This window comes from Macaca fascicularis, chromosome 2 (assembly GCF_037993035.2).
Source record: "Macaca fascicularis isolate 582-1 chromosome 2, T2T-MFA8v1.1".
In the NCBI taxonomy this organism is placed as follows: Eukaryota; Metazoa; Chordata; class Mammalia; order Primates; family Cercopithecidae; genus Macaca; species Macaca fascicularis.
In genome coordinates, this window is record NC_088376.1 from 81465695 (window position 1) to 81478192 (window position 12498).

The window sequence follows — 12498 nt, forward strand, 5'->3', positions numbered from 1 at the left end:
AAATTTCAGCATTTATTTTATTATCAGAAGTTGAAGGTCAGTATAACAATTGTACATGAAAATATTTCAGTAATCCTGGTTTGCCCTTGCAATAATCTGAAGAGATCTCTGCTGGGGACTATTTCATTATGACAATCGAGCACCAAATACAGTGACCTTCAGACTGTCAATTCTTGGGTGAAAATGGATAGAAGGTTTTCTACTCGGCAGATGAAAAATCAAGACCCCCCCAAATCCCTTTCCTTAGGAGGTATAGCTTAGGTAAGGAACCTATTATTATTATTATTATTATTATTATTATTTTTTGCTGTTTGCCCTAAAATATACCAATATACCACTTTAAATATAGTGATTTCATTTACCAGGGGAAGGAAAAAACTTGTATAACCTAGAGGCAATATGTAGAATAAAAACAAAAAAAAAATGATAGAATAACTGGAGCCACAGGAAGCGGAACATCTTATATGTCACAGAATATTATAAAATGTTACAGTTTAGTAGTTTCTTATATAAATACTCAAGGAAAAACAACTGAATAACTAGTAGCCTTAATTTAGGGGTAGACCTATAATTACTACTTATAACAGCCTCTGCCAAATTATTTAAATATTTACCTAAAAGTTAAAATATCCAGGCTATAAGGTTTCCTGGCCTATTGTTCTTTTCATTTCAGACACATTCACATTATCAAACACCAGCTGAACAACAGCACACGAGCACAAGAGTTGTCAGAAAATCATCTAAGGCCAGTGTAAGAAGGAATAGGTTTGAGGACTTTTCTCCCAATCGGCAAGTGAGGTCCAGGTCTGGAAGTCCTGCTTTCCTTGGCCCTCATAACTTCTGTTCCCTGGATTCTGTGCTGAATCTTCCTTCTTGACCTTTGTCGTCCCACTCCCCTTTCTATCTTGTTTTTGTTTTCGAGACAGGATCTCGCTATCATCCAGGCTGGAGTGCACTGGCACTATCATAGCTTGAACTCCTAGGCTCAACCAAGATTCTCCCACTTCAACCTCCCAAGAAGCTGGGATTACAAGCATGAGCCATCATGCCTGTCCATCTTAATAGATGGGCTTGCACAGAAACAAAGTCTGGGTATACTAACAACTTACAAGGTTTAGCTGCCTTTACTTGCCCAAGAGGTTTTCGTTTTGGAGATTTAGCTTTGCCAAACTATATACTTCCTCTCAAATAGCTGGATTGGAGATAGGTTGAGAGGTGGATGCTTACATGTCTCTGTTCTGAGGTAAGTCTACACTTACAAGAAACTAGGCAAATGACTAATTCACAGAATCTCTCTTCTTTCACAGGGAAGGGCTTCCCCAACCAAATCTAGGGGAGCCTCTTGTCAAATTGGTTGTCTCTAAATTCCACAGAAGACTATATAGAAAATAGAGCCTTTGGGATATGATGAAGACTTCCCAGTAGAATTTTGTCTGCCTTATAAACACGTTTCCCTCACTTACTAAAGCTCCAGAGGATCAAGATTATGCCATTTTCATCATGTATTATTCACTCCATCAACATTTATTCACTCTGAGCCAGACCCTGGACTAGACATTGAGAACAGAAAACTAAAACATAGTACCTGCCCTTCAAAGGCTCACAGTCTGGCAGAAAGAAAAACAACAACTTATGATGTTAATTATATGTAATATAGCAGTGACTTTTTACAAAATGTTGTAGGAGCCCAGAAAAAGGGTCAATTGAGTTTGCTGAAGAAATAAGTCAGAGAAGCTTCCATTGTGGGGGTAACATGTTAACCTGACCATTGAAGGATAGGCCAGGTGGGAAGGAGAAGCAAAAAAAAAAAAGAAAAGAAAAAAGAAAACAATGTAGGTGTGGAAGCATACATGGTGAGGTAGGGGAGTGACAGGAGAAGAGTGGTCTCACAGTGGTTCTTTAGGAAGGCGAAAAGGTAGGAGTGAAGTGGTTACTCTAAGAAAGAAGACAGTGATATTAGATATGGTCAACTGGCACACAGCAAAAGATGGAAAGCTAGTCTTCATTTCCCAGACTCCCTCAACTAGAGTTCCAATTCTAATTAGATGTACTGGTAGAATATCAGGAGGACAAATGTGAAGAGGAGGCCATCTTCCTGCTGCTGCTGCCCAGCAAGGTCATGGAGATGGTTTTTCCACAGCATCACTCTAGCGTGCGGTCTTGATCTTTGTGAGAGTAGGAGGCAATGGCAGCAGTGCTGGCAAGAACTTTCTGATCCTGGCTTCCTGGCAATTGGCTCACAGCTCTCCTAGGAGTCTACTGAACTCAGTGTTGTCATGGTGGCCTCCTGGCTCTCCAAAGGTAGAGATTCCCCCAGCAGGTTATTCCTGTAGGGTCTGGCAGTTATTCAGGCAGGCCCAACGTGGCACATGGTCCTTCACACTACCTTTTCTGTTCAAAATGACAAAATAATTACCATTTTAATTAAGAAGATGAAGTGACTGTTTTTATATATTCTTAGTCTAATATTAGCAAGTTAAAATTTGTTACGCTTTTTCAAAACAGTGTTTGTGTTTATTTTTCAATGGTATATACTTATTGTCTTATTTATGCCATTTTTTTTTTCTTTTCTTAAGAGACAAAGTTTTGCTTTGTCCCCCAGGCTGGAGTGCAGTGACACAAACACAGCTCACTGCAGCCTCGAACTCCCGGGGTCAAGCAATCCTCCCACCTCAGCCTCCCTGTAGCTGGGACTACAGGCACATGCCACCATGCCTGGCTAAATTTACGCCATTTCTTGAAAATATCAACTTATTTTAAAATATTAATTTACCTCTTAAATAATATTAGACTCATTGCATCTTATATTAGATCTATTTTAAATTTATTTTTTCTTTGTGATAACATTAAATCACTAACATTAACTACATATTCTAAAATGCTTTTATACAAACGACATCCAAAAAACGTCTGTCCGTTATTTGCTCTAGTTCCCTAGAATTTTCCCTTTGATTTTGTCACATATATATGTTTAAAATGGACCCAGAGAAAGTATTATTTAGAACAAAAAAACTAAACCGATCAGCTCCCAGCTTGCATAAGTCTGATCAATAGGAATACATTTCTATATTATCCCCTTCCATTTACTGAGATGGAAGTTCCCAGGAAACTGAAATTTTCAAGTTCCTACCTATTCATCAGTCCTCCAGAGAGAGATCTAGATTGGAGAATGCTTTGTTGAGTACAACATGGTAATGAATCTCTTTAATTTACAAAAACATATCCAAAGGAACCCAATAGAGAGTAAAGAGCCCAATTTGTCTACTGTATAAAGCAAGGAAAGTTCTGAATTTCAGAGGCAACCCTAGGGAGTAGTGACAGCCCAGGGGCAAAGAGAAGAGATTCAGAAGGGTGGGCAGTATTCTAGAGTGAGTGAAGAAAAGTAGGCAGGTAGTCAGAAGCAGTGGGAAAGGACATGAGGAGGGCCTACAGGGATGGCCAAGGAACTCCTAAATATCAATACCTAATATTCCTTATTTAAGTTGTGGGCTCTATGTTATGGATTAAGGCATATAAATAGATAGGAAAGCTATCAGCATTCTAACATTGGAAGAAAGAGTAGAAGAGAAGAACCCAGCAAGAAAGATTGAGAAGAAAGGATTAGAGAGGTGGGATGAAAAGCAGAAGCCTGTGAGATGTTCTGGAGGGTGGGGGGAGGCAAGTGATCCCTCAGGTTCTTGGACTTAAATACCATCTATGCACTGATAACTGTAGGGGAAGAAAAACATTTCCGTATCCTGCTAGGTTCTATACCTGAGGCCTATGAATTAAACTGACAAAAGACAGATTAACAGAAGAAAAGCATACCAATTTTACTTGATGTTAATATTTTTACCATTCATGAAGGCTTCATGGAAAATAAGTGAAAAATCAAAGAAGTGGTTAGACTTCGGGGCTTATATGCCATCTTAACGAAGGATGATAAATTGAGGAGAAGTAACTAAAGAAAGAAAAGGCGGTTTGGGCTTACAGAGGTGGTAAACTGTGAGAAGGTAAAAATATAGGGGAAACTAATGGTAGATAAGGATTATAGTAAGGTTTCTTTGTGCAGACTCATCTTGGTGCTGTCTCCATTTCTGGTGATAAGGGGTGTTTTCCTTGTCTTGGTATGGGAGAAGAATGGGGACACCTTTGTGAGAATTTATGCTCTTTTAGGCAGATAAGGACAGAGAGCTCTTACTGTGTCTGATTTTCTCAATTGCCTTCAGATCAAAATTATCCTTATGCCAAAGTGGCATATTTGGGGGTGACATATTCTGATTCCATTCAACTCCCAAATTTATACCTCCAGCCAAGACTTCTCCCTGAACTCTACTTCTCATATAGTTGGCTGTGCAACCCACATTTCCTCTTGGATGTCCATTAGGCTTGTTCACATTAACACACCAAAAACCAAATTTCTATATTCTCATGCCAAACTTCTTTCACTCTTATGTTTCTCATTTTAGTAAGTTACAATTCCATTCTTCTGGTTGGTAAAACCAAAAATCTTGGAGTTATCCTTGATTCCTGTCTTTCCCTCATATTCAGAATCTCCTTGCCTCTACCTTCAAAATATAACCAGAATCTAAGACGTCCCACTGCCTCTATAGCAAACACCCAAGTCTAAGCCACCATCATCTCTCATCTGTTTGCCGCAATAACCTACTAAATCCCCACTTCTATCCCTGTATCTCCTCTCACCGTCTATTCACAACACAGCAATCAGGATCCTTTCTAAATAGAAGTCATTTTAAGTCATTCTTCTAACCCTAATCCATCGTGGCACACCCTCTGAAGCCCTCATTTTATGGCCTACAAAACCCTATACAATCTAGCTCCATTTCCCTCTGATCTTATCCCCTACTCCCCTTCCTCTATTGAATCTGCTTCAGCTACTGACCTCCATACTATTTATTCCTCAAACACACCTGCACTCTCCCACCTCTGGACTTTTGTAAATGCCCTTCACTCCACTTTAAGTACGGTTTCCTAGGATACCCACTGGACTTGCTCCCTCTTCTTCTTCATGCCTTTTTTGGTCAAAGTGAATCTCCTCAAAAAGGACTGCCCTGACCATTTAAGTTACAATTACACCCTCCTTCCCACTGCAAGCAGTCCCTTTACCCTGCTTTGTTTCTCTCCTAAGGCTTTTAACATATAGTGGGCCCTCCCTATCCGAGGGTCCACATCTGCTAATTCAACCGATTGAAAATACTTGGGGAAAAAAACTAACAGAAAATAACAATACCACAATAAAAATAATACAAATTTTAAAGTTATATAGTATAAAAACTATTTACATAGCATTTACATTGTATTAGGTACTATAAGTAACCTAGAGATGATACGGGAGAATGTGCATAGGTTATATGCAAATACTGTATCATTTTAGATGAGGAACTTAAGCATCTGCAGATTTAAGCATCAAAAATCTAGAACTAATCCTGATTTACTCACTGTCATTCACTGTTCCAGGTTTTTGACAGGGGTCCTGTAAGTAATCCCCAGCCGATACTGATGGATGACTGTACCATATAATCTGCTTTCTTGTGTTTTGCAGTCTGTTCTCTTCTTCCCAAAGTATAAGCTCCAAAAGGGCAGGATGTTTGCCTCCTGAACACTAGTATATCCTCAGTGTCTAGAACATGGACTGGCACATAATAAGCCCTCAATAAACATTTGTTTAATAAATGAATAAATATAACTCATTTCCTCAAAAACCTCCAGTAAAGTCTCTTGTAACTAATAGTTTTGCTTTGGCAAAAGAAAACAGGGGCCAAGTGTGGTGGCTCATGCCTGTAGTCACAGCACTTTGAGAGGCTGAGGCAGGCAGACTGCTTGAGCCCAGGAGTTAGAAACCAGCCTGGGCAACATGGAGAAACCTGTCTTTACAAAAAATTTAAAAATTTAGGTGGGCGTGTTGGCACGACTTGTGGTCCCAGCTATTCAGGAGGCTGAGGTGGGAGAATCCCTTGAACCCGGGAGGTGGAGGTTGCAGTGAGCCAAAATCGCACCACTGCACTCCTACCTAGGCGACAGAGCAAGAAACTGTCTTCAGCAACAACAACAAAAAAATACTCCTCGTTTGGGAGAGAAATAACAGTCAAATAATAAGAGTAAAATTGCAAATTCAAAACCAAGTTGGAACTAGAAGCGGCTAGGAGAAACTCCTTACTACCACCACCAATGACACAGATGGTGTGCTGGGAAGATGATTTGAGCTATTTTTATATAAATATTAAATGGAAAGGAGACCGAAAATTTGACCCAGAAATCTGAGGTTATATGTGTGAACATCAGCCATCATTCATGCTGCTATACACAATGAGGAGTCATGGAAGGATTTTTAACAAGGGAATAGAAGGTCTGGAGTGTAAAGAGCATAGAAGTGAGGAGAACCATTAGGAAGCCACTGCAATACTAGTTCACATAGCTAATGATGAAGATTTGAACAAGGCAATGGCGTTGGGAATGATGAGGGAGGGAAAAATTCCAAACATTTCAGCTGTAGAATCAACAGGATTGGTGACTGACTGGCAGAAAGGCATGGTTGGGATACATCCAAGGTTTCTAGCATTAGTATTTGAGTGAACAACAATGCAGTTATTTGGGTTTTATAATAAAAGAGGCAGGTTTTGCTGGGGAAATGGTGATTTTTAGTTGGATTTCAGTGGAAATATCCAGAAGAAATCTGGAATTAAACATGAATGCAATATTCTGGAATTAATCTGTAAACAGAATGCACAAATAGAAGAGACAAGAGGAAGGTGAACATATAAAAACGGTGGCCAGGAACATTTGAGAATTGGGTAAAAGGAGAGAAGCCAACGAGAAATCGGAAAGAAGTTGATATACATGCCAAAGAAGGAAAAGAAGTAAACAAGAACAGTCAACATTGTCAAATACTCAGTAAGATGCTAGCTGAGAGAAGGTAAAATAATTCTTACTGGATGGTGGAGGTAGAAACCAAATTGTTGTAGTCTTAAGGAGTGAATGACAGTGAGAACAAGAGGACACTAAATTAAAGCTCTGCTGAAGAAAATAGTAAGGCAGTAACTTGAGGGTGAGTCATTGTCCATAAAGGATTTTTATTTCCCACCATAGTCCTAACCTAACATTTGACATCTATCTAGTAGGCACTCAATACCTACCGAATGCAATAATATTTTCATTTATAGACCAGGTCTCCTATAAAATGGTCCAGTGTTCTCCACATAAAACAGCACAAAACTGATTGATCATTCTAGGTGGGTAGAGGGATTGAAGGAAATAAAGACATTTCATATTCTATATTATGTTTTGGGTTAATTGGCAAGAATAATTACTTCTTTCTCACCCCATCTCTGACTATACACACACCCAAATTATAGATTATAGAGGAGAAAGGAATTAAATGACTCCCTTGAGACCAGAACTGCATAGTCCAAAAGAAAAAAAATTCAGCAATCTTACTTTGTTAAAAAATTAGGCATCAAGATGCTGCAATTTGCCTTACTTACACATTTAATTGCTCTTAGGTTAGATATATAATATGGGAAACCTGGAAAAAATGTTTAATGGTATAATAAACGTTTACGACCTAATATTAAATGAAAAAAGCAGCTGCCATATTGCGTATTATCTCAATTTGGGAAACAGGAAAAAATATAAATACAAACACACATGCACACACAAAGTCGGAATAAATAATATAAGAAAATAAACTGAACGGTCACAGTGGCTCACGCCTGTAGTTCCAGTTACTCAGGAGACAGAGACAGGTGGATCGTTTGAGCCCAGGAGTTCAAGACCGGCCTGGTAAACATAAGGAAACTCCGTCTCCACAAAAAAAGGAAAAATTAGCCAGGTGTGGTGGTGCATGCCTGTAGTCCCAGCTACTCAGGAGGCTGAAGAGGGAGATCAGTTGAGAAGAGGAGTTTGGTGATGCAGTGAGCCGAGATTGAGCCACTGCACTCCAGCTTGGGCAATATAGAGCGAGACTCAGTCTCAAAAAAAAAAAAAAAAAGACAAGAAAGAAAGAACATCTTTCTTTTCTGAATTTTCCCCATTTTCTACAATTAAAAACGCTTTAAAGATTTCCATAAAGTCAGTCATGGGAATTTCTATCTAAGCACTTACCAGCAATTTAAGCTCCTTGTCTTTTGATCTAAGTGGCTCCAAAATAACAATAAAGGCTACAGTGATCGAAATTCACCAGACCTGAAATAGACTGCAGCCTTCTTCCTTCCCACCTTCTTAGAATCTTTGTCCTATTCATCTTCCTTACGCTTCCCTGGGTTCTCTTACTTCTGGATTCTAACGGTGAATTGTGAGAAGCAACGCGGAAAACGGAATGGAGACACCAGCTTGTTTCAAACGAGCTGTATTACCCCGCACAGCGCAGGGGAAAAGATAATTGGCTCAGGTCTTGGCTCTGCCATCTACCACCTGTGGAGCCTTAGACAAGTCAGTTCATATTTCTGCCACTCAACGGTCTCGGTCGTGTCATCTTTTACCTGGAATGTCATGAAATATACAGTACACTGCAAGAACTGCCTCAGGTAAAGACTTCTAGGATTCGGTAAGTCTCAGTCGATCCCTCTGAGAAAGGCCGCACCCTAAACGCACAGACTCTGACTCTGAGGGGGTGGGGTCGGGGAATCTGCATTTTAATAGCTTCTCAGGTGATTCAGATGCTCAGTCAGGTTTGAGAAACCAGGTCTCTTCCCAGCCCTCCTGTTCTCTGATCCACTTCTCTGCTTCCTCCAGGTCCTAACGATTCTCCAGTTCCCGCACAACAGGAGCGGAGGGAAGAGTGCAGAGAAGGCACAACCAAAGACCGCAGGCCCAGCCGGCTGGCCGACCTCCTCATTCCCGGGGCGCCAGCCGGCGGGTTACATAACGGGCCTCGGGGCGCGCTCTCGCGAGGTTTCCAAGGCCCCCTCCTCGTTCCACGTCAGAGGGAACCGGGCGGAGCGGCCAACATGGCGGAACGCAGGAGACACAAGAAGCGGATCCAGGTAGCAAAGCCGAGCTCTGGGCAGGAGGTTTCAGCACGATGGAAAGTGGAAGGAGCGGGGAAAGCCCCCTAAAAGGGCGAGCGAAAGCAAGGGCGAGGTGGGGTGGGGTGGAGTTCCGCCGCGAGGCAGCTGGCTGCAGGTTGCGTCGTTGTGAGGGGCCTGGGGCGGTGGGGGGGCGGTGTTGGCGACGGCGGAGACAGAGACAGAGGTGGTGGTGGAGCAGCAGGGTAAGGAGGGAGGCGCCGCGCTCGGAATCCGGCTGCGGGGGCGCGGCTGTGGGCTCGGAGTTCTTGTGGTCGCGCCGTCCCGGGCCTGACCTGGGAGGTCAGCCTCCTCCGGGGCGCAGACGTTGACCCTTCCCGGGGCTCCTCCCCTCCCTTCACCCCATCCTCTGGCCTTAGCTGTCCTGAAATTAAGGCCACGGTAATTGGGGTAGCAGGAGGCGGCGGACTGACCTAAAGCAGCTGGTCCTTTGTGCGCATAGACCGTAAGGGAGAATGATCTGGACTTGGTCAGCTGCCTCGGGGCCTAGGCAGCGATCTGCTCATCCAGATGTTCAGTTGCGTTGCCCTTCTTTCCCCTCAATATTCTTCACTTAATAGTCCACTTGAAGCTTGCCGGCTTTTTTCCAGGCGACGTGGTGTAAACAACCACAACCTCGTTGGTGCTGCAACGAGCTGGTGGCGCCCAGAAACCCTTCACATGCCAGTGTGTCATCTTCGTAGTAACCTACATAACATCCCTGCCTCACTCCACATGCATGTCATTTGTGCATTTCTTCCTTGCGATTTTCCCTGGTTCTTGTTCTTTGCCAAGAGGATTAATTATGTAGAACATCTTGGACTCAGGATATTTATTAGTCGTCTCATCAGCTGATGTGCTGAGAAACCTTCGTAAGGCCTCATAAATTGATCACATGTAGTAAATTGTTACTATAATCATAAATTGTTACACTCATCATTGCCTTTCTGTTCCTTACTATTTCATTGCTTAGAATGATTTTTTCTTTCTTCCATTTTACCCCGTCTTTTTTTTTTTTCCAAGTATCCATTTATTGGCCTACACTACAGGTGTTTTGAGCTATACAAGTTAAAATTCTTCTGGAAACTTTTTAAATGCTGTGAAAAAGACACACATGATCAATAAATTTGGAATTTTGGAATTTGGCAGAAATAAAGTAGTTCTGAACAGGGTACGGAAGGGAATTAGAAAGAGGCAGATTTCAAGTTCAGACAGATCAGACTAGGTCTTAAGATCAGTAGAAGTTTCTAATTATACTGTTCTTAATCTTTCAAGAGTTAGTGTTATTCCTCTGACGTGGGCATACAATATTTTATTAGATTGTGTATTGAAATTATCTGTCAGATTTGTACTTACAGAACTTCTTAGATTTACTCTTGACAGTACAATTTTATGCCCTTCAATACACATTGTTTTACAATTCCAGTTGCTTTTTAATATTGTTGTAAGGGTTATATAATTCACCTTTTGAATAGCTGCTCTTATTTTAGTTGTGATCTTATATTAAACAGAGGCTGTGGAGTAATGTGACAGTGGCAGAGAGCTCAAACTTGAGCCAGACTGCCTGTTTGTACCCCAGCTCCACCAATTATTGGCTGAGTAACTTTGAGCAAGTTAATTTTTACTTCACTTTCTGCATGTGCAAGAAGGGATATTTACCTCAAAAAAGAAAAACTTTAAGGTTGCTGTGAAAATAATAGGTGAGTCAACTTATTTATTAAAAGTTATTAAAAGTATTTGGCACATAACCCCTTCCTTCTATTCTACTCCTTACCCAGGATGAAGGATTTAGATTGGATTGTTATTTTGTTTTTTGTTAAGTACTCTTTGATATACTGAAGAAAGATTAGCAACCCCCTATTCAGTAAATAAACTGTTATGTTGGGAGTTATGTAGAGTATAGCTATTTACTTTCTATTATTTGAGGATCAATTATTAAAAACCTACTTGGCATACACAAAATTAAGTGACATTTATTTTTCTGTCCTTGAAATTTTCTACATGGCTGTGTAAAATGTTTGTGAGAGATCTTAGAGTACTACTTTTATGCAGCCTAACACACTTGTCAAAATATACTAGCCTAGAAAATACCTCAGTTTTATCATTCCAGATCATCAGAAGCTCTGTAATCACTTGTGATAAAAAGATCAAGTGTAATGAAAAGTTTAGAGTTTAACTTACAAAAAAGATCCTGTTGTGGAATTTTTAGGCAAAAAAGTCTGTAATACCAGCTGAGTTTCTGTCATTTGTTGCTTGGCGTTTTATGTTCAGAAAGATGTTTACGTTTAGTGATTCAGTGATCTTTAATTGTAATTTGCACATTGGGGAGAAATGTTTGATACAAACAGATAAGTTAGGGGTTAAAAAAAAAAAAAGGTAGCTAATTTGCTTTTTCTGTGTAATTCAGTGTAATTTCAGATTCTCGTGTCCCACTGAAGTTTCTAGCAAGAGGACTGTTGTCACATTTCCTTCTTGGACTCACATTACTGGTCACTGAAAACCAGAAGTGAGCTACATGTACTCATACAGTAACTACATATAGATGAACAATGTGCTGCTGCATACCAGTAGTTGATTTACAATCCTGGTATCAAGAAATTTTAGAGTTTAAAAGGATCTAGTAGGATTTGTTGGGAAGCCTTTTTCATGAATTCAGTCTTACATGAAAGCAGAGTGGTGATCCTACAGCTTACTGATCTTACCCAACACCCTCGTTTTTCAGATAAACTGAGGTCCAGTGAGGTTTTGTGACTTAATCCAGGATCATCAATCAAGATAGTAAAACCAGATTTAGACCAGGTCTTCTGATTCCCAACTGAATACTCTTTCCGTGTCACAATAGATAAAAAATAAGTTGCTCTGAAATAATTTAATCCTGACTTCTTTGTTATTGAACTGTACAACGTAAAGACTTAACATGACTTGTCCTTGCTAAAGAGAATCGTCCCATTCAGTATTCTGCTTATATGTAAAATATCTAGTTGAGTTTTGAGACATTTAAATGGCTAATTCTTAGAACTTTTATAACCCTCCATTAGTTATTTTTGTTGCACCCATCTGTCTTCCTGGCAAGCAATAAAACCTTGACATATTATGGGCTTATGTGCTTAATTTCAGGACAGGGAAGAAAAGAGAAAATTTAGGACTATATAGCCAGCTATACAGGTCTGATGTCTGACTCCGAATATTCTGAAGAGAAGGAACTCAGGAAGCCAGTCCTAAATCAGAAAACTCCCCCCAAAGACTTAATGGAGGGTTTTGCAGTTTAGCAAACCCATTGCTAAGGAAAGAATACAATAGAAGGGAGTTGGAGCTATTACAGAAGGGTACTGCTGTTGTCTAGATACTCTTGTACAGCTTTATTTGTATAGCACACTGTGTTACTAAAGATTAAGGTCCCCTCCAGCTTTCAGATTTTATTGTTAAACTACTATTTGCATTTTTCACAAATATTTTATGCTGCTTGAACCAAGCATTTTTCTTTTTTGCTCAGTTC

At 40.4% G+C, this 12498-nt stretch overlaps 1 protein-coding gene and 1 long non-coding RNA gene across 2 annotated transcripts in view; one reads left to right on the forward strand and one right to left on the reverse strand.

Moving 5' to 3' along the window:
• LOC102119036 (uncharacterized) lies at positions 1–8831 on the reverse strand. The gene is made up of 2 exons (XR_001488648.4): positions 8101–8831; positions 1–2391 (listed from the first exon to the last, which is right to left on the reverse strand). It is a non-coding gene; the product is annotated as an uncharacterized lncRNA (long non-coding RNA).
• Positions 8832–8933: 102 nt separating this feature from the next.
• Positions 8934–12498, forward strand: part of SEC62 (SEC62 homolog, preprotein translocation factor) — a 31190-nt gene continuing 27625 nt past the window's right edge. Inside the window, exon 1 of the mRNA XM_015445509.3 lies at positions 8934–8981. Within this exon, the coding sequence (XP_015300995.1) occupies positions 8946–8981 (36 nt within the window). The 5' untranslated portion in view covers positions 8934–8945. The remainder of the gene's footprint in view (positions 8982–12498) is intronic.